Source organism: Schistocerca nitens, chromosome 5, assembly GCF_023898315.1.
Source record: "Schistocerca nitens isolate TAMUIC-IGC-003100 chromosome 5, iqSchNite1.1, whole genome shotgun sequence".
Taxonomy (NCBI): Eukaryota; Metazoa; Arthropoda; class Insecta; order Orthoptera; family Acrididae; genus Schistocerca; species Schistocerca nitens.
Genome location: NC_064618.1, coordinates 580,775,139 through 580,798,980, shown reverse-complemented (window position 1 = coordinate 580,798,980; position 23,842 = coordinate 580,775,139). Strand labels below are relative to the sequence as shown.

General features: G+C 36.9%; 1 protein-coding gene across 1 annotated transcript in view; it reads left to right on the top strand.

Moving 5' to 3' along the window:
• LOC126259912 (DNA-directed RNA polymerases I and III subunit RPAC1) overlaps window positions 1-23,842 on the top strand; it is a 186,417-nt gene that overhangs the window by 149,803 nt on the left and 12,772 nt on the right. Inside the window, exons 7-8 of the mRNA XM_049957002.1 lie at window positions 14,717-14,839; window positions 17,193-17,309. Coding sequence (XP_049812959.1) covers window positions 14,717-14,839; window positions 17,193-17,309 — 240 coding nt within the window. The remainder of the gene's footprint in view (window positions 1-14,716; window positions 14,840-17,192; window positions 17,310-23,842) is intronic.

Below are 23,842 nucleotides of genomic sequence, written 5' to 3'. Positions count from 1 at the left end.
ATGGTTTTAGCTCTAGAAACAAGATAAATAAGAGATTAACAAAAATTTATGAAATTCAAGAAAGAGTTCTGCAAGGTGCAGTGCCCAGTCTTAACATTGAGGGGAGCTCCTCTGGGTGTTCTGACCAGTCTGACATTGAAGAGTGTTCTTCAAGTGGTTTGATCAGTCCACCATTATTTAATACTTTCATCAATGACATCTCCTCAGGAGAAGTAAAAACCACACTGTATGCAGATGATCTAGTTATTTGGATTTCATTTCCAAATAACAAAAAGAATTAATTACCAATAAAATGAACCAAGTAATAAAATGCATTGAAGAATGGTTATATAAAAACCGTAACAAAGTAAACACTCAGAAAACCTACTACCCATATATTTTCTTTACATTGCTCTCATCCAACAGCAACTCTAAAAATTGTAGGGGAAGATATACAGCACTATGAACACTCCAGATATTTATTGGTATATATGGGTCACAAATTGAACTGGCAAATCTACACAAATAAAACTGCTGGAAAAGCCAAAAACAGAATCGGCATATTTAGGAGATTAGCTGATGGGTATGTTCAAGGACGGTGATATCCATGAGAATTCTTTCTATCTAGGTTAGAAACAACTGAAATAAGTATTCAAAGGTTAGCACTGCTTTTGTATGAGAAACAGATTTATCTGCCCAATCATATTAAATGCCAAAATTATAAAGATTAATGTAACAGTAATAGTAACCACTGGAAAGACAAATTTGCGTCCTCAGTTTCAGTACCATCTGGACATAATGCATAATTGTAAAAAAGTGGAAGAGATAAATTAATAATGAGGGCTACAGCATTAGAAACCATTAATGTGAGATACCCTGAAGAACAGTGACTCCATCTGCACAGATGTTCCATTTATGGAAAAAGAAAAAATATTGGCATTGGAATATGCAGCAAAATTTTCTCTTTCTATCAAACTTTAGGACTGCACCACACAGATTTTGAAGGCGAAGTTGAAGCCATCATAACTGTAACATGTCAGCTAATCAACTATGTACACACATGTGACAAAGCAGTTATATTTTGTAATTCCAGGGCAGCAGTATTAGCAGTTATCATCACACATGAACCAAAAATCCTTCAACTTAAAGAAGTCCAAGAAGTAAATAAATGTCTACAATAGAAAGACAAGACAATTGCAGTTTAATGGGTATCATCTGGCTGTGGCTTAGGAAGTAATGAGGAAGGAGATTTTCTGGCCAAAAAAGGCACACAAATTTAAAAAAAGAAAAACCGGAAAAAAATAACATCCTACGTTTTGCACTGAAGCACATTATTAACAACACATTTCAAGAAATATGAAAATGATCTAATAAAATTTGAAGTGATAGAAAGATCTGGAAAAACCTTGTAAGTGCCTGATGTAGCAAGAAGTAAACAGGAGCCATATTCCACTTGACTACTGGACATGACTGTTGGGCAACCCGTCTGCATAAGATCTCCATCCTGCCATCTCCAGAATGTGTTCCATGTCACAAGATTAGTTTGATCATGAACAATTGCATTTAAAAGAATGTACAAAATTAAGTGACTGTAATTCAGATTTAACTGCATTGATTTCGGAAGCAAGTAGGTGAATGACATTAAGTGGAATGCCTGAACATTACAACACTAATGTAGCCATTGTTGCCACTGAAACAGAAATAGCACTGATTGATCCTGTAGGTTATTTTGGATTTGGTGTTTTAGTAAGTTGTGCTACAGAGTTTCCTTCATGTAGAAGAAAGTGCAGTACAGTTCAGCGATTTGTTTTTTGCCTTTGGATGATAAAATGTGTGACAAGATAGAGATGACAGTGCATGCTGTGTATGGTGACCCATCACATCAGTGGCAACAGCTAGCTCTTCCATGCACTTATCATGCATGCTGTTGCATTTTCAGTGGCATGTATTATGAAGTATTAAAAAGTATGTAATATTTTGAAACTTTTTAAAAGATTTTTTAGTAACTGGATATTTGATGGACTGAATCTTCCATAATATGTACCAGTGTCATTCCCAGCTGCCAGTTTTGGCCCTAGAGTGCAACTGAGATGCAGGTGTTTGTTTTCTGTTGTGGCCTATGCTTTTTATATTTGTATTTTTGTAATTAAGGATATTCAGGGTGTCTACGACCCGGGACAGCTGGGAGATCCGGGAAAAACCCGGGAATTTTTTCATCCGGGAGAAAACGGGGGAATAACCTGGTAATGTTTTTGAATTCCGAGAATTTTTCATTGTTTTTGTTCTCAGTTAAATTTTTGTAATTTTGACCTGTAAGAACCAATGCTCTAACAATCGATGTTATTGTATCTTATTACTGTAGAATAATACTGCAGCAATAAAACATGAACGAGAGAAAAAACTGAAATAAAACTTTAATTGCAAAGGAAATGTGCCATATACAGCAACGAAACACAGTGCTCTTACAAGCGTCTGCCAACAGCAAAATATGTCAAAGGCTTTAGGAAGACAATGCAATGCTTCGTGACAACAAATTGCCTCCGATGAGCATGACGTCACAACTTTCAACATTAGATTTGTTTTAGCAGTTACGAGTGTGATCATGCGCATGCGCAGTTGAGCAGTATCTTCTTCCGCTTCTGGCTACAGAAATGTGGCTGTTGGCTGTGTAAGCAGTCGCAGCAAAAAAAAAAAAAAAAAAAAAAAAAAAAAAAAAAAAAAAAAAAAAAAAGAAGAGAGAGAGGCCGCTAGGTGCTACCGGGAAAAATTTTACTGGCACACCCAAGCTGCCAGATTGCGCAGCAGCCCTGGATCTAGGAGTGGAAGGGGGGGGGGGGGCAAAATTCATATTCTTGAGGAAAAAAACATTGTTTCACAAAGTGCTTAGCATCCAGCGCACGTTTGGTCTATCGATTATTCGTATGACTTTGAAACCTGTCCCTGTTGGTTTTTGAACATTGTTGGACACATTCTAAGTTGATTTCTGAATGAATCATAAGTTGATTTGTGAATGCATGCATAGTGTACGTGATGTGTCTGTCAGTGGAATCCTCATCACATCTAGAAATAAACTTTCCTGCAGGCAAAAGGGGCTATACAAGCTGAGCAGAGTATAGCTGAACGAAAGAAAGCCAACCACTGTCTGATTATGTGGTTGATTGGGTTTGCGAATGATGAGCATTGTTATGATTACCAGTGAAATTCATAGATTCAGACAACCAGAGTGTGAATAAACGACCAGCTGGAATAACAGGTAAGAAAGATTATGTATTATCTTCTCGGTGTATCCGGGAAAATGAGATTTTGACAGAAAATTTTTGCCCAGATCGCTATACTAGCAAGGGCCAGTTGTACAGTCTCCGGCTAGCAGCCGCTTTAAGGTCTATTCTGGAAGTAGTGCAGAAAACGCATTGTAAAGACACGTAACAATGCCTAACCAGAGAATAATCGTGGGATAACTAAATTGGTGATTTTGACAGACTTAGTGAAATTAACCGGCGAATAAGCTTTGACATTGGCAGGAATAGATACAGAATTAGTCATGACAACATTGTTTGTTAGAACGAGGAAGGAGAAGAAACGGTGACATCGCTTAAATTATGGAAGAATATGACGATTCCAAATTTATATAAAAATTTTGCACTACTACTTTTCGATCTCATACTTGAGAAACTGGAGCGTATGAATGAAGTGTAAAACTATTTCCTAACCTAAAGCTTTTTGCTTGTAGTAGACCTAATAGGCATTTGATATTGGTACTTTGTGAATTATATTCCGTCATGTTATAAAAATGACCATTTCTGCAAAACAGTCTCATTTATTTGGCGTGTGTTAACAATTTCTGCAGTATTATATGGCCTATTTTGTTTTATCTCACAGACAGTGACAAAATACAGGTAATCAGGCCAAGAAACCACACCAGTCTTGGGTCTATTTGTAATTACAGCTTTTTCAGTATTAGACATTTCGATTTTTCATGTAGCAAAAAGTTTGACAAACTTGTAACAGATCCTTTCACAGAAAGGAAAGTATGCCATGTAAAGCTGTAGCAAGATTATAGAGAAAAAAATTCTAGGAGCTAAGGATTGAAGAAATGTGCAATGTCTTGCTTGTCTCTTCTCTTTACTGGTTTTATGTATTCTATACTTAATTTTATGTGACACAAAGCAGCAAGTTGTTAGCTGATAGGGAATAAAGAGCGCAAATTTTCTGAAGAGGGGGAAGGATGTCAAACCGGCCAACTGGAAGCAGGAGAGGCACCATAGGACATTTTAATTTCCACTGTCCTGAATATAGTTTGATGGCATCCAGTACAAAATATACACGTTTCAATTCCACAGACCGAAATACAGTGATGTCCGATAGAAGAATGCTATGTGAAGAGGTGTGGCACTGCACTTTGGCACACTTAAGATCAAATAACATGTTTTACAATTCCTCGGACACATATGTTTTATGTATCAGACTCTTCAGAAAGATGTGCGCTACAAAATGAACATGTTCGGAAATATCGTAGATACAGGTCTGATGCGCAGAGCAGTCTGATTTATAATAGGGAAGCGAATAGTCTCCATGTGACCCGTGTTTACATTTAGTGATTTTGCTAATTTCTCTTTGTCTACTGCACTCACGTCAAATGAAAACAAAATTGATTTCTTTGGCCGGGAACAATCATGTGAATACATGTGATACATTCACATAATTACGGAAGACTAAAATACGTTATTAGTTTCACATTTTATTTTATTTCCACCTTTCTTTACTAAGCATTAATTGCCATGCAGGACAATGAAGTTATTTTTATCGGTTTGCTGAAGAAATTTTCTTTTATTAATCTCTTCCGCTGAGGCAGTCAATATATTTGAAACAAAGGGTTTAGTTCCATAACTATTGGCTAGTTTCAATTGTTCTGTGCATTTCAAGTGTACGTTTTCATCTTCTAGCACGTATGGCATTATTTCATAACAAAGAACCGAGCGAGGTGGACTCGCATTCGGGAGGACGATGGTTCAATCCCGCGTCCGGCCAGCCTGATTTAGGTTTTCCATGATTTCCCTAAATCGCTCCAGGCAAATGCCGGGATGGTTCCTTTGAAAGGGCACGGCCGACTTCCTTCCCCGTCCTTCCCTAATCCGATGAGACCGATGAGCCCACTGTTTGGTCTCTTCCCCCAAACAATCCAATCCAATCCAATCCATAACAAAGAACCAGACATGAGATAACAAAGTACTGGTACCCAAGGAAATTTACATCCCGAAACCACATTGAAAAGCTTAATATCAGATCAATGCCTACTTCACTGGGAATCTGAGACTCATTTAAAAATCAGCTGTTTGATGACGAGCCATTTAGAAGAATTTATAGCCCAGAAGATCACACGTTTATGTCGTTATTAAAAAATTTACTGGCACATTTGTGTGATATATCTTAAAACGTAATACGTGCATAAAAGACCAACATTATATGTGAAAGCTTAGCTTCTCTTGCAGTATATTGGCCTTAGAAACAAATATTATATGTGAAAGCTTTGTTTTTCTTGTAGCAACATCATATGTATTAATTTAAACCATTAACTTTTCCTGTTCGTGTGTTCGCGCTACTTAACAGTGATGTTTCTATTGGCTGACTACACCACGTGTCCGAAGCTCTGAATATCCACTGTCATCGGCTGGCGAGATCACATGACATGAGCTATGACTGGCTTACAAATAGGTATTGCAATCTCGATTTCAATGCTTCAGAAAGTAACGTGCGGTGTTTGGTGGAATTCAAATTTATACTTTCGTAATACAAAAATATGCAGCGTACATGTTACTGCTCATCAAACATCTTTCCAAAAGGTGTTTTTTCCCCGGAGTCTCTTTTTCTAAACCGCCGGGAAATTCTACGCCCATGTATAAAACCATAACCATTCAAAGGATTGATAAGTTATATGGTTCCGAGAGAAAATATACTGTCAATTAACAGGGAAAAACTATGTTTCCACCTGGGATAAAGTGTATTTTTAACCGGGAAATCCAAGAGAAATCCAGGTATTTTTTTTTTTTCTTGTCCACGTAGACACTGATATTGTTCTTGTATTCTGTAATATTTCTTACACTTTAAACTTCCTGGCATATTAAAACTGTGTGTCGGACCGAGACTCGAACTCGGGACCTATTGCATTTCGCGGGCAAGTGCTCTACCATCTGAGCTACCCAAGCACGACTCACGCCCCGTCCGCACTGCTTTACTTCTGCCGTTACCTCATCTCCTACCTTTCAAACGTTACAGAAGCTCTCGTGCGAACCTTGCAGACTTAGCACTTCTGAAAGAAAGGATATTGCAGAGATATGGCTTAGCCACAGCCTGGGGGATGTTTCCAGACTGAGATTTTCACTCTGCAGTGGGAAAATCTCATTGTTTCTACACTTCTTCAGAAAGTGATCTATGATATGTAATACAAATGTACAGTGTTTTCATAATTTTTCAGCTCTGGATGTAAAACTATTATCCTTCCCTTGTTCGCCATAAATCATAGGCATATTTGTGATTCTGTTTATTATGAGAATTTTGCCTATCTCAAAAATTTTGACGTATTGAGAATTGTGAGGGGACTTTCAATAAGTAACGAAATACTTTTTTCCTTAGCTAGTTTTGGGTGAAAAATTTCAGAATTTATTGTGGGACATCATGGAATATTCCTGCATCAGCTCCTACATAGTTTCATGAAGTACTAATAGGTGGTGGCATTATACGTAGCCTTCAAAATGGTGTCTGAAACAGAGGTGGATTCCAAGCACAGAGCTATCATTGAGTTTCTTCAGCGGAAAACCAGAGCTTCACAGGTATCCATAGTCTGTTGCAGAATGTCTGTGGAGACCTAGCAGTGAACAAAAGCACAGTGAGTTGTTGGGAGAGGCGTCTGTCATTGTCACAACAAGGTCATGCAAACATTTTTGATCTCCTGGATGCCAGACAACCACAGAGAGCTGCGACTCCTGTAATGTTGGAATGTGCAGATACTCTCATTCGAGAAGATTGACAGATTATAATCAAACACCAACAACTGAATGTGTCTGTTGGTAGTGCTGGTGTGCTTGTCCACCAGTTGGTGTACTCAAATGTATGCACCTGCAGGGTTCTTCATTGCCTATCAGAAGACCATAAAGAGCAACAAAGGACCATCTACAAGGTCCGGCAGAAAAACCTCCCCTTTAAGGAAAGCTAATAAAAACAAAACCAAATAAGGTAGAACAATTTTATTTATACTAAATAAAAGTACATATTATGCCATTTTAGAAAATACTCTTATGGTCTTACTTTTTAAATAAAACATCCCTTAAATGGCTTCCTGCACTGTCGACACACTGATTGAGTCTTTCCCTGAAGTTATTCATTACTCTTTGAGTCATTTCAGGTGGAATAGCTTCAACCTCTTGTGTAATTGCTTCTTTCAGGGCTCGTAAAGATTGTGGACGTTGTTCATAAACTTTTGCTTTTAAATAGCCCCAAAGAAAGAAATCACAGGGCGTTAAGTCCGGCGATCGTGGGGGCCAGCCAATGTCTCCACGCAACGAGATCACATGTCCAGGAAACATTTCCTTCACCAATGCCAGTGACTGCCGCGCTGTGTGGGCTGTAGCACCATCTTGCTGGAACCACACGTTCTCTATTTCACCAAAAAGCTCCCTTAGTTGCGGAGCGGAGCATGGCACAATAGCGTTCACTGTTGACGGTTAAATTCCTGTCATTTTCTTCGAAAAAGTAAGGACCGATCACTCCGGAATTGTAAACAGCACACCATACTGTTACTTTAGGGCTATGAAGTGGTCGTTGATGAAGTTCTTGGGGATTGTGTTCACACCAGTACCTGCAATTTTGGCTGTTCACTGTTCCGGCAAGGTGAAAGTGTGCTTCATCAGAAAAAATCACAATATCGTTGGGACGAATGTTCCGAAGAAGGTCTTGGCACAAACTTACACGGACACCACAGTCTCGTTCACTCAGTTCCTGCATAGTTACAATTTTGTAAGGATGCATTTTAAGATCTCGATGCAAGATTCTTCTCACACTTCGATCAGATATCCGTAATGCTGCCGCATGCTTTTTAGCGGATCGTCGAGGAGATTGTTGAACTGAAGCTCTAACTGCATCAACGTTTCCGGGGCCTGTTGCAGTCCGTGGTCGTCCAGGTGGTTTCCTTTTTAATGCGGAACCTGTCTCATGAAAGTTAGCAACCCAAGAATAAATTGTTTTCTTATCGGGAACAGGGTCCCGTCGTCCGAGCGCAAAGCGAACGCGAAAAGCACGTTGAGTATTAATAGGCGATTCGCCATTTTGAATAAAATCTTCCACTACGAAGGCACGATGTTCACCAGACTACGCCATGGCGTACACTGAAAACGGCACGTAGGCAGCTACTTAACGACGCGCCCTCCACCACTCTGCTCCTTCTACTGTCCGCTGCACGTTACTTTGTAATCGGGGAGTTTTTTATGCCGGACCCTGTACGTAGAATTACTTAAACAGTACAAGGCTGATTGTCACAATTTTTGTTGAACATCATCACAGGGATGAAACATGGGCTCATCACTTCAAATTGGAACCAAAAGGGCAATCCGTGGAGTGGCATTGCACCACATCTTCTGCAAAGAAAAAGTTAAAAGCTGCATCCTCAGCCGATAAAGTCAAGGTGACAGTCATCTGGGACACTGAAGGGGTTATTCTATTTAATGTCCTCCGTCATGGTGAAGCAGTCAACTCTGAAGTGAATTGTGCTAACCTCAGGAAATTGAAGAAATGACTTAGCGTTTTCGTCGCCACAAAAATGCAAATGAATTTTTCCATTGCCATGACTCACACAAGTGTGCACACCTGAGAAGAGCTCACAAACCTTTATTGGACTATTCTTACTCATTCACCCAAAAGCCTTTATCTCACGTCTACTGATTTCCATCTGTTTGGCCCAGTGAAGGATGCACTCTGTGGGAAGCAGTACATGGGTGATTGGGAGGGTATCAATGCAGCAAGATGTCGGTTCTGACGTTGACCAGTACAGTGGTACCATGTTGGCATGCTGACCCTCGCAGTCAGGTGGTGTAAGGCCATCACATTGAATGGAGATTATGTTGCATAGTAGGGTTTTGTAGCCAGAAGAGTGGGGAATAATATTGTGTATTGATGTTCAGAATAAAACCAGTCTGCATTCAGAAAAAAGTGTTGCAGTACTTATTGAATGCCCTTCTTACACGACCTGTTTAGATATCTTTGGCATATTTTGGGTACATAGTTAGTCTCTTACCAGTCAATTTACTATGGTGTAGTCTTCTGAGGCCATGCAGGACAAGTAAAAAAATATTTATTATGTAGTATAAATATTGTGCAGCGTTGATAACCAAACATCTTGCAGAAATGTTTTCAGAGAATTTGGTGTTATTACACTCATGTGCCAACAATTTTATGACCTATGATATTTATGACTACTAATACCAATACCTTTGGGGCAAACTGTAAATTCTCATCTACAATATTAGAAGTAAAAATAAATTGCATTGAATACTGTGTGTACCTGTCTAGGGTTGGGAATTTAATTTTACTGTCCAGTGCAGAAAGTCTTTAGTAGATTTCTGGTAGACATAATACACAAAATCAGAAAGCCCTAGATATTAAAAAAACACGATACCTTATCAATATGATATGGAAAGTCCTGGTGGAATGTATTTTAAGGAGTAAAGATAACAACTCACTGAATAGCAGAGCACTGAGTCATCAAAAGGCACATAAAATGAGAGAGAACTGTGCTAGTTTTCAAATGAAACCCTTCATAGAACTATAATTATAGAATACACAGAGAGAAACACATTCTCTCCCTCCCTCCCTCCCTCCCTCACTCCCTCTCCCCCCTCCACTCCCCCTCCTCCCCATTCCTATCCCCCCCCCCCCCCTGCCCTCACTCCCGTATGGGATAGGGATGTAGGGATGTGGCTCTGGTAGCTTGTAGCTTGTTCTAATACTCTTCCCAAAATGGTTGTTGGCCGCTCACACAATCTACACAGTATTCTAATCCATCTGAATGCAACAGCTATATACAAAAACTATTCCTCAACTTTACTACATGAGGTGCAAGTCCTGCCCAATACACGTACCCAGATCTTCCTCCCCAAGTCCCAGCTCAAGGATTATCCTATCCTATCAGACACTGGGCCACTTCTCAAAATAGTGATGCCATACACCTGCTCAGCTGTAATTTCTACACAGCATTTGATTTGGTTATGACTGCCAACTAGCTGTCCACCCTAACAAATGATTACCACCAAACTGTGACGAAGACCAGAATTGACCACCCAGTAGCAGAACATGCTGCAGAACATGATATGCACGATTTCAGATGCTGTTTCACAACCTGTGCCATTTGGAGCCTTCCCCGAAACACACCAACTTCCGTGAATTTCATAAATAGAAGTTGTCCTTTCAACACATCCTTCACTCTTGTAATTGGCCTAACCTCAATCTTCACTAGCCCCTGCCTCTCACCCATGTCCACCTCTGCCCTGAAATCGTAACTGCACTTATCCTGCACTCTCACCCTCGTCCCCTTTTCTATCTCCCCCTCCTAAACCACTCCTCCACATTACTGTGTACTCTGCATAATTCACAGTACTTGTGATCAGAACAAGCCACTAGAACCACATTCCTATTCTAAGCACCTGCTGCCTCTCACTCCCAGCTGTCTACCACTCTTCCCCAACCAACCTCTCATTCTCCATCTCCTTTACTGAGCGAGGTGGCACAGTGGTTAGACAGTGGACTCGCATTCGGAAGGTCGACATTTCAATCCCGCATGCGGCCATCCTGATTTAGGTTTTCCGTGATTTCCCTGAATTGCTCCAGGCAAATGCCAGGATGGTTCCTTTGCAAGGGCACGGCCTACATCTTTCCTTATTCTGATGAGAATGATGACCTCCTTCTGAATGGCATCATGTACAGTCTTTAAATGCTGTATGTGTGACCATATTAACATGATGGCAGTATGTGTCTTTATTTTCAGTTTTTAATTGTTCAATTTTGTCTATATTTGATTATAGTTCATGTGGCTGCTAGTTATAAAGGAAAGCTCTGTCTTCCTTTTTCTGATCTTATATTATCATGTTGATATTACTAGGTCCATTTGAATATAACTGAATGGTTGCAGTTAGCTAATGGTGTGAAATAGGACACTTTATTTCAAATAAATATCAGTCTCAGTAAGAAGCAAAAAAAGCCTTCTCCTAAATTCCTAGACGAAGTGTATTCCTGCTAAAATGTTCACTGTCTTTCACATTTGGTCCCACTTAATAACCTGTAAAACTGAACAGCTTCAATCCAGTTTTTCTCTGTCAAATTACGACCTTCCATCTTGGGTTACCGTGTACATTATCCACCATCTGCAAATTCTCCTAACAGAAGACCCTCCCCCAGAAGACTACCACAAATCAGATATTAGGAGAACAGTGGATGTGATGCTAGGTGAAGTGGATATCCTCATCAATCCTGCTCTGCTAAAGCACAAATTTTGTATTCCTTGGACATGGTTGTTGTTGAATGTAAGTACAACTTCCATTTTCAACAGAAAAGTAGTAGTATAATTCCTAAATGGCAAATACATTTGTTAAAGACACTGATTTTCACTCAAAACACTTTGAAACATTAAAAATCATGAGGCTGGAGACTGGAATACGGTGGCTGAGAATGCCTGCATATTGTCTGGTAAATAATAATAATAATAATAATAATAATCAAGCAGACACAGCAAACCCAGCTAAATATCGCCCCATAACATGCCCACCAACAATATACAAAATATTAACTTCAGTTATTACACAGAAATTAATGACACATACAACACAGAACAAAATTATAAATGAAGAACAAAAAGGCTGTTGCAAAGGAGCACGAGGATGTAAAGAGCAACTGATAATAGATTCAGAGGTGACATATCAAGCTAAAACTAAGCAACGGTCGCTACACTACACATACATTGATTACCAAAAAGCTTTTGATAGTGTACCCCACTCATGGTTACTACAAATATTGGAAATATACAAAGTAGATCCTAAATTGATACAGTTCCCAAACATAGCAATGAAAAATTGGAAAACCACACTTAATATCCAAACAAATTCAAATAATATCACATCACAGCCAATACAGATTAAGGGTGGAATATACCAAGGAGACTCATTAAGTCCTTTCTGGTTCTGCCTTGCTTTGAACCCACTATCCAACATGCTAAATAATACAAATTATGGATACAATATTACTGGAACATACCAACACAAAATCACACATTTGCTATACATGGATGATCTAAAACTACTGGCAGCAACAAATCAACAACTCAACCAATTACTAAAGATAACAGAAGTATTCGGCAATGATATAAATATGGCTTTTGGAACAGACAAATGTAAGAAAAATAGCATAGTCAAGGGAAAACACACTAAACAAGAAGATTACATACTGGATAACCACAGCGACTGCATAGAAGCGATGGAAAAACAGATGCCTGTAAATATCTAGGATACAGACAAAAAATAGGAATAGATAATACAAATATTAAAGAAGAACAAAAAGGAAAATATAGACAAAGACTAACAAAAATACTGAAAACAGAATTGACAGCAAGAAACAAGACAAAAGCTATAAATACCTATGCTATACCAATATTGACCTACTCATTTGGAGTAGTGAAATGGAGTAACACAGACCTAGAAGCACTCAATACACTTACACGATCACAATGCCATAAATATAGAATACATTGCATACATTCAGCAACAGAAAGATTCACATTAAGCAGAAAGGATGGAGGAAGGGGATTTATCGACATAAAAAACCTACATTATGGACAGGTAGACAATTTAAGAAAATTCTTTATAGAACGAGCAGAAACTAGCAATATACTCAAAGCAATCACTCATATAAATACATCGGCTACACCACTACAATTTCATAACCACCTGTACAACCCTTTAGATCACATAACATCAACAGATACGAAGAAAGTAAATTGGAAAAAGGAAACACTACATGGCAAGCACCCGTATCATCTAACACAGCCACACATCGATCAAGATGCATCCAACACATGGCTAAGAAAAGGCAATATATACAGTGAGATGGAAGGATTCATGATTGCAATACAGGATCAAACAATAAACACCAGATATTACAGCAAGCACATTATTAAAGATCCCAATACCACAACAGATAAATGCAGACTTTGCAAACAACAAATAGAAACAGTAGATCACATCACAAGCGGGTGTACAATACTAGCAAATACAGAATACCCCAGAAGACATGACAATGTAGCAAAATTAATACATCAACAGCTTGCCTTACAACATAAACTTATAAAACAACACGTTCCCACATACAAGTATGCACCACAAAATGTACTGGAGAATTATGAATACAAATTATGCTGGAACAGAACCATTATAACAGATAAAGCAACACCACATAACAAACCTGACATCATACTCACCAATAAAAAGAAGAAATTAACACAACTAATCGAAATATCCATACCCAATACAACAAGTATACAGAAGAAAACAGGAGAAAAAATTGAAAAATACATCCAACTAGCTGAGGAAATCAAGGACATGTGGCATCAGGGTAAAGTTGACATTATACCGATTATACTACCAATAGAAGCTTTTGAAATGTGGTGCTACAGAAGAATGCTGAAGATAATGTGGGTAGATCACGTAACTAATGAGGAGGTATTGAATAGAATTGGGGAGAAGAGAAGTTTGTGGCACAACTTGACTAGAAGAAGGGATCGGTTGGTAGGACATGTTTTGAGGCATCAAGGGATCACAAATTTAGCATTTGAGGGCAGCGTGGAGGGTAAAAATTGTAGAGGGAGACCAAGAGATGAATACACTCAGCAGATTCAGAAGGATGTAGGTTGCAGTAGGTACTGGGAGATGAAGAAGCTTGCACAGGATAGAGCAGCATGGAGAGCTGCATCAAACCAGTCTCAGGTCTGAAGACCACAACAACAACAACAACAACTATCAACTACAGGAGTCATACCACACAATATCCACCAGTACATCAACGCAATACAGCTACATCCAAACTTATATATACAACTACAGAAATCTGTAATTATTGATACTTGTTCAACTACCCGAAAGTTCCTAAATGCCATGTAACATATACCGTACAGTTAAAAGGAAGTCACGCTTGATCAAGGTCCACGTCACTTTCCATTTTTAACCAGACATAATGTCTGAGAAAAGTATAGTAATAATAATAATAATAATAATAATAGTAATAATATTATGATGATGATTAAGCTGATTATGATGACAGAGGACGTCTCTCCACTGCAACATTGATTCAAAACCCAGACTTTCATAATTTTACATGGTCTTCATATCAGTTTACTTAGCTTTCAGTGTGTACAAAAAAAAAAAAAAAAAAAAAAAAAAAAAAAACGGAACTGATTTACTACAAGAAATTTTGTGATGGAAGTGATATGGTATATGATCATAATATGTTCTTGAGTAACAATGAAAAATTTGAAAAACATGATGATTTTCTATTGAAGTGTGTTTACAATAAAAAGGAAAAAAATACTTTTCTGTGGTTTAGTTGCATGCGTAAGTGATTGTTCTTGTTAAATCCAAATATATAAATTAAAATTTTGTTTAGATTAGTGGTGTTTGTATTATCCATGTTTACTCTGAAACTTTTGTAGCTACAGCCTTCTACCGGTTGCATCCAGAAGTTACTCTTCTGAAAGATATTGAAGGAGAAGCAGCCGAGCGATTACAAAAGTGCTTTTCTCCGGGTGTCATTGGTCTAGAAGATGGAAAAAATGGTAAGCAAATAAGTTTTTTTTTTTTTTAAAAATTTTGATAGATATGTTTTGTTTTGTATAAAAGCTATGGCACCACGTCACTGTGAAAGAAATTCGGAGTCCATGAACTCGAAAGGTTGACATTAGTGTTGGAAACACCCTTTATTGGGTGTGGAGGTGTCACGGGGTGACATACAGAAATGTCTGGACATGAGTTTGAGTAAAACATTTGTTGCTCAGCGGGAAGTATCATGAAAATAGTGTGCTGCCACTCAGCACTTGAAGAAGTTTGGGTGGACCTTCTATTGCTCTCCAAAATGTTGCTAGATGAACACTAACATTGCTCCCTGGGAGAAACTGGACAGATTGTCATTTAAGGTGCACCTTTCAGACTTGGCTAGCATTACTCAGGTTTTGGCTGTTGCAAGCTTACATGATGCCAGGTGTCATCACTTTCGATATTTTATAGATATGCAATTAACAATATAAATACTGTGTACAGATTTTGGGAAAGTGTTAAGCATGGGTGAGCTCACTTCAATTTGAACGCCAAATGATTGCATTTTAGGTTTACTATAAAGCATAAATTGCATAGTGTCAGTGTGGAACTGTTTGGGCTTAAAAATTAGCAGTTTTTCAACATTATTATTTCTGGAATATTAACTACTTTTCATGGTTTTGATGTACCACAGGACAGGAATCCTGCCCAATAGTGCAGAAAACTGTAAGGTGTATGTCTCACTCATCACATTCATTTTTGTAGATCAAAAGTTCAAGCATTAACACAACTCATCTCATACTATTCCAGTTTAGTATCAAAACTGAAAAACTGCTGTACTATAAATATTTCTGTGTATGAGCAGACACCTACAAAAGCAACACTAAATAGACTATTAGTAATAAGCAGTTGGCAATCCAAATGGTTGCCTTGAGAAGTGTTAATGCAGATACTGTTAGTGTATCATTTTACAGTTGACAGCTTGGTTGTTGCAAGAGGAAACAAAGATTTCTCGTACCATTAATTAATAATTGTAGGTCGTAGCATGTTCATTCGCCTGTTGGCACAAGTAAATTCTGAACTCCTTGTTGAGCAACATTTTGGTGGCCATGACTATGTGAAATGGCACATTTTTTAAGTGTTTACAAAAATAATGAAATAAAAATTCTTTGGACCAATCATATTATTGTCTCTAAAAATATTAACCTTTAAAACTCATACACTTTTCCATGCATTCAAACCAATTCTGGTAACCTTTATTTCCACACTGATGTTGGTGTTGCAAAAATGGGGTATTGGTATGATGCAACATCTTTTTGATGTGATGAAAATCACTGTCCACACATTTTTTGTTTCACATAAGAAAGTCCTTTCTTGAAAAATCAAGTGAATACATGCAGAATACTGAAAAGTTAGGCATGGTATTTGAAAAATCGCATAATTTTGTTGGAAGTTCTTTGTGAACAATCCATCTTCGTTAGCTCTGGTTCATCTTGGAACACTCAAGCTATTGATTTCCACCTTGTTTTTATGAATACATCCAAGTTATGATACTGTACACAGATTTTGTGTTTCTTCAATCAAGTTTTCGGGCATTTTGTTTCACCAATTGACGTGAACCTGCTTTTAATATTCAGTTAAACTGTTCAAAATTGGTTGGGAACAGATCTTTTTCAGTTGAATTTTCATCTAAAATTTGAAGTACTAGATTCTTTGATGAGTGTAAGTATGCCTCTATCTTACAGGAAGTCACATGTCAAATTCTTCAGTCATGTTGTACACAGCTTTGATATTTGTCAACCTTCATGAAATTCATTGTTGATTACAGTATTTCCATGATGACCTTCTGTAAACCATGTAAAAGACTTTTCTGGAGGTGATTGGTTACCAAAAGTTGAACAAAGTCATTCAAGGAATTGTTGTTGAGGTAGACCTTTATGGAAATCGTAATAAAATTGCTCAGCAAAATTCTTCATGTGATATTGCCATTCTTTTGACAAAACTGTTTGTTAAAACACTCACTGTAAATAAACAACTCAGTCAATTTATGATCAGTCATTGTTTTAACAGTAACAAATGACAAATTTTAAAACAGTATAAATGGCCTGTTCTCAATAGAATCACTTAGTGATCATTTGTAAAAACTTAAAAAGCAACCCTCATAAGAAATCATCATGTAATGATGTATTTGCTGCATTTTTACGTTTAAATGAGATGTCTCTTGCTTAAATTGTTCACAGACTTGTTTTCCTGAACCATACTTACAAAGTAGTAGTTGTTCATATATTACAAAATTGACAAAATCAATTCTATTTATGTAGTTTGATGATATTTTGTAGTAAATCTTGTTGCTTATTCTGTATCTTTATTTATCAGGTAAAAAGAAAGCCAAAGTTTTAAGTGCAAGGTATGACACATGCAGTAGAAATGTCTTCAGATATGACGACTTAAAAAATGCAGTTAAAATGGAGAGAATAAGGGATCATTATATTTGTAAGTACACAGTATTGTGAATTTTTAGTTTACCACCTTTTATATGGTTGTTACATCTATTGCTACAATTCTTTTAGTATCAATTTTAATTATCAAATAGTGAGAAGCCATGTTACTACTTAATTCAGCTGTTTGTGATAAATGTAGATGCATTATTGAACTACCTGTCAAGCAAGAAGAAAGTTAATAGTTTGTACCGATTTCAGTGTAGATTTCTTTAAAGATAAATACAGGCAGGAAAGATGAACTGTAATCATTATTTAGATATTTCAGTCTAATTTCAGTAGTTATTTTCCAACTCGTGTATTACAGGATAACAGGAAGAAATGCTAATGTCAAATTAAATTTATTTAATATTGGCTTTGTATCAGTACTTGAAAGTAGCTTTCCTAAAAAGTTATCAAGAAAACCCATTTAAAACAAGTAACCGTGGATAACTAAGGAAATTAAAACCTCATGTAATATGTAGAGAGAAATTTGAGTAAAGGCCAGAATAAGTCATGATCTGACACCACTTTTATACAATGAAAGCATTGTCGTATTTTAAGGAAAGTCATTAACATGTCCATAAGTCTGCACATTCTGTCTGAAGTAAATAACGGAGGAAATAAAATTGAAACTATATGGATTGTTGTCAAATGAGAAAGAGGACAACTATTAACAATTAAACTGAATGACAATGTTGAGACAGATATTTCACAAGTTACAAATACGTTTAGCAAAAACTTTCTAAATATAGCAGGAAAAATAGGATTAAATGGTTTAATTGAAGAAGGAAGAGAATGTATTACAAGTGTCATTCCACAAAACTTTAAGCAACTAGAAGTAGTGCCAACACCCTACACCAAAATTAATAGTATCATAAAAACTCTAAAACACAAAAGCTTATATGGTGTTGATAGAATTTCAAACAGAATTCTGAAAAGTTGCTGTAGGTAATGTCCTCAGTGATAACATATGTAATGCATCACAGACACATGGAATTTTCCCAGATAGATTAAAATATGCAGTTGTTAACTGCTTTACAAGAGGTGTGGCAAGAAAAAAATAATTATCATCAGGTTTTCTTGCTGACTTCTTTTTACATAGTATTTGAAAAAGTACTGTACTCAAGAATAGTGTCACATTTAAGTAGAAACAATTACGTAACATATCACAGTTTGGATTTCAGAAGGATTGCTTGAGTGAGAATGCTATTTATACATTCAGCCACCAAGTATTACAAGTCTTACATAATAAAGATCGCCAGTTGCTGTTTTTTGTGATCTTTGTAAGGTATTTGGTTGTGTAGAAAACCTTACACTCTTAAATAGACTCAAGTTTTATGAACTTAATAGATTTACACACAAATAGTTTGAATCATACTTAACAAACAGAATGCAAAAAGTTGTGCTGAATAATTCAAACAATGTTGGAAAGATAGAAAGTTTTAGTGTGGGGAGAGTCCAAAAGGGAGTCCCACAAAGCTCAATTTGGGGTCCATTGCTATCCCTTATATACATGAATGAATGACCTTCCACTTAACATTCAACATGTAGAATTGGTACTTTTTGCAGACGATACTAGTGTTACAGTAAATTCCATTAGGGAGAAAGCAACACATGAGATTGTTAATATTTTTTTCATAGAATTGTTAAGTGGTTCTCTGAAAATGGACTCGTCCTTAAATTTAAGAAAACACATTGTATTCAGTTCTGTACAACAAGTAAGAGTCATAGCAACAATTGATGTAGCACATGAACAGGAGTCAGTAAACACAGTAGAATGCTTCAAATTTTTGGCTGTAAATATTGACAAAAATAAAAAATAAAAAAAAAGAATTGGAAGTAGTCTGGCTAGTACTGGAAACAATTGAATCAACCTCCTGACATATTTTGTGTATTCCCATTTAATAATATCTTATGGAATAATTTTCTGGGGTAACTCATCACTTAGAAAGACAGCACTGATTCTACAAAAAGGAATAGTGAAAATAATATTTGGTGTTAACCTATCTCTGGGACATGTGACAACTAACACCTATGAACATGTTATTCAGCACAGATGAGTAAATTGTTCCCTTGGAATGCTGAGAGTTGATAAGGGACTGTTTCTAAGTGCAGGTTTGCCATGTAAGGAATTGCTTAAGTTTTCCTCCACAGTAGGAACTTCATCTCGTTTGGTATATCAATATCTAAGACCAAGTGTAAGTCTTACAAACCATAATGAGTTTGACATGGAGATATGGCATGATGCCAGAATTTATATAGTTGTTGTGTCTTCTTGTTGGTGTTTCTTTTCCCCCCGGTGGATTCAAATGTCAGCCATTACGGTCTTTATCTAGCCACTGTATCCACTGGAATAGGGAGGAACAGGCTTTTGCAGTACAATAAGCAAGTGAAATGTAGCACATACTCGATCTCACAGATAGCACATACTTGATCTCACAGAACTACACATCTTCTCTGCTACATGGCTGTTGATGTATAATTTTTTGTCCCTCTTTACCAACTTCGTAATTGAGGGGAGAGAAAAAACTACGGAATATATCTTTCTTTAATAACATTATTTGTTATGTTCAGCTTGGTTGGGATTGTATTGATTGGCAAGATGACAAAAATTCATAATAATGACTTACACAAAATTGGTGCAGTTGACTTTTCATGTGGTAAACTAAGATGTATAAGTTCCAAAATACAAAAGAAGAAAAGAAAGAAAAAAGCATATCACAAATTTTACAAAAGAAAATTACAAACTATGAATTAAAAGCCACATATCTTACAAAAAATAGATTTGACACAATATTCCACAGTTATACACCTATATAAATATTTGATATCCATTTAACTTCATCAGCTGTAATTTCCAGGACATCATTCCATTCCTAACATATCTTCTCTTGAAGTTTTGTTGGTCAGTTTGTAACGCTACCACCCCAATCGGACGTACGTTAGCTGTATAAAGCCTGTACTGTAATAAGTTCACGGGCTTCACCTTATAAACAAGATTTTAGTACATAAGTTGACCGCGTGTACCTAATAGAAGCAAGATCGAACTTGTACTCAGTCAATAACTACAGTGATGCATCAAGCAAATGTAAAGTATAATTACTCTTTCGCATGGACAAGAAGTACACACAGTAGATGCTACCTATAATTAATAATTCGGTCGCCAGCCTACTTAGGCAATGAGTGAGTTTTTCCTTGTACAAGTGGGTGCATGTACAAGCATAGTAACACGTAGTAATGATGCGTTAAATGGCGAAGTTTGAAACCAGAAAAATCCACTGAACTAAAGTTTTCTCTTTTTGTACTAATTTGGACGAGATAAATTCACACAACACCACACAGCAATGATTACTACGAACGGCATTTTGTATATTGATCAGACAGAAATCAGGCATAGATTGTCCTAGAATGAGCAGTTTTGAAAGCACACATACAATGTCACTATTAAAATTGGAAAACAACACTAATGCACTTAGGATTAATATAGAACTTAACTTTACTGGTCAAATCTGATCAGCACATCTCAAGGTTTGAAAGAATGGACAAGAGAAGGGGGGGGGGGGGGGGCCTAAAACTGTTATTGTCGTTATACTGAAACTGTTAAGTACTAAAAGGCAAATTAACACTCAAAATTATCAATCTATGGATAACTACTCTTTTGTCATACTTCTGAATAATTTAACTGTCATTAGTTCTGTCTCAAATTAATTAAATAGCATCGCTAACTCAATTCAAAAAACTCTCTTCCAATTTAGTCATACTTTCGTTCTTTACCAACATTTGCAATAACACACAGAACTTTTAAACTTCTTTATAGCATAGATTGATCTACTGATAATTCTTATTAACACTAATTTTTAAACTTTCAGTTCAGGATACTCGGGTTGCACAATACGAGGTAAGGATCCTGTCTAGGTCAGTGATCAGGATAAGTCATGGCTACGGCAATTCTGGTAAAAGTCACATTATTATTGAACAGTTAGAAACATTTTTGACACTGGTCCACACAGATACACTTCTAAAGATGAAATAAATGTTTGACCTGTGCAAGTCGGTGCGGCGGTTGGCGGGCAGCTAGATAGCGGGCAGCACGGCACACATACAAGCACGGCTAAGGCTCTCATTACATAGGCACTTTCCTTCTTCTTAGCGTCGTAATCTTTCCAACTTTGTGCCTCAGAATATAGCCATGCCAAATAGTCGTCGGAATCGGTGCATCCGAGGCTCAATGGAATCCACTTTCCCTGGGTAGCCGCCTCGGTACAGTACGTGTTCCTCTGACCGATTCACAACTCCGACTGTTATACTGAGATCGTTGTGCCGAACCGCGCCAGTGTGCGTCTTCCCGCGCTCGCCTGCCTCCACCTTTTCCCGCTCCCCTACAGGTAGGGTATTCACCACAGGTTTTCTACTACACATATCCTAATGCATTACCTACGTATGGACCAAGTGTATAAATTACAATTTTCACATCGTACAATAGTTTTAACATTAAATACACTTCCCTTTGATTACCACATTATTTGAAATCCAACATAAATAATAATATTCATTTCAAAAGTTACTCACAGTTTCTTTAACATCACGATACGAACCGAAAAAGAAGTTCAAAACATTGCTTACATTAATTTATCTAAATTCATAAAGAAAAAAAATTATTATATGTACAGTTGTCGTTACACATGCCCCTGTTTCCAGAAAATTTTCTTAAGTCCAAATTTTATGGGAACACTAAATCTTACAATTATACAGTGGTTCTGAATCTTTACTTAAATGTCCAAAAGGTTTACACTACATATGTCCTTCTACTCACTGTATATAGGTTTACACTCTTTTAACACATCAAGAATAATTATTTGTCATTTACTCAAGTGCCTTTTGCACAGTCCAACTTCCCATCATAACATTACTAAAATAGCAATTTAATCAATTTTTCTAAATTTCTCAAAGAAATAATTTAAAATTCTGGAATACAAACATTTAACTACAAAAACAATTGCATATTTTGTACACACTATAAGATAATTTGTCGCTGCTTGCTTTGAATAGCAGTCCATTTCCTTACTTACTAAACAAAACACACACACACATATTCAGAAAATTAACTACACATATTTGCTGCCTATTATGCGGATTTGGGCAGTCCTTTTCACTTCATATTGTCACATCTTCTGGATCACATTTACGATTTTCCATCGACTATTTATCTGCCCTCATTGGTATTTGGCAGTCCTTCATATTATGGTTCATACACTGCCCATTTTCATTTTTTGACAGTCCCATCTTTTATCTGGCTGATAGCATTTATCCTTTCATTTCAGTCCCATTCTCCATACATTTTTACAGTTACAGTACAATTGGTAATCTGAAACTCACATAACTACATTAGCACACTTTCAAGGGTATACAGACATTTACAAAGATTAGTTACATTTAGAATAACTTGGGTCCAGCATAAGATACAGCACAATTACTCGTTCCTAGGAACATACAGTTTCAGGTCCACAATATTTCTTACACCTAAAGGTCTTTTGGATTTTGGATAGATCAGGTAGTAAGCATTGTCGTGTGGAATATTCTGTATTATATATGGTCCATTATAAATATATTTAAATTTGGAAATTTCATGGTTTAGTTCACTAGACTTTTCGTGGGTTTTTAAAAGAACATAATCTCCAATTTTAAATTTTGAAACTTTTAAATTTTTATTGTGTCTTTTAGATCTAGATTCAGCTTTTTGCTTTGCCCTTTTTATCACCAATTCTTTCTTTTGATCCAATCCCAAACTTGTACAAGGTGGAAACTCTAGTTTTTCTTCAATTAAACTTTTACTACTTCTGCCTAACAAAATTTCTTCCGGTGGAAATCCTGTAGTTTCATGATGTAATGTGTTCATGACATTCTCAAAATCCGATATAAATCTGCCCCAGGCTCTATGATTGTGACTGCAGTATGTTCTACACAATCTCCCGATTTCTCGCATGTACCTTTCAACTGGGTTGCTTGCAGGATGGTAGGCTGAGATATATTTAACCTCCACACCATTTCTCTCCATTCCTTCTTTCCAAATTTTGGATATGAACTGGGGTCCATTGTCAGATAGTACTGCTTTGGGTTTCCCGATGGTCCTGAAGTATTCGACCATTCTACTAAATACAGCTTTTGCTGTCGCTTTTTTCAAGGGGTATAATTTCACAAATTTTGAAAATACTTCCAAAATCACCAAAATATATGCACAATTTCCCAAAGTCTTTGGGAGGGGACCATATAAATCCACCGATAATAAGTCTAGGGTGTCTTCAGGCAACGTACTTTGCATTGGTCCCCTACTAGTTTTGTTCGGCACTTTGGCCTTTTGACAGACATCACATGACTTAATTCGTTCCTTTACCTTCTTACTGACACTACCAACCATCACTACTACATTATTCAATTTATCCAAACACTTCTTTGGCCCACTATGCCCCAATGCTAAATGAAAATAATCTATGACATCAGTGTCAAACTGGTTTGGCCAACATACCCTCCATTCCTCAGTAACTAAAT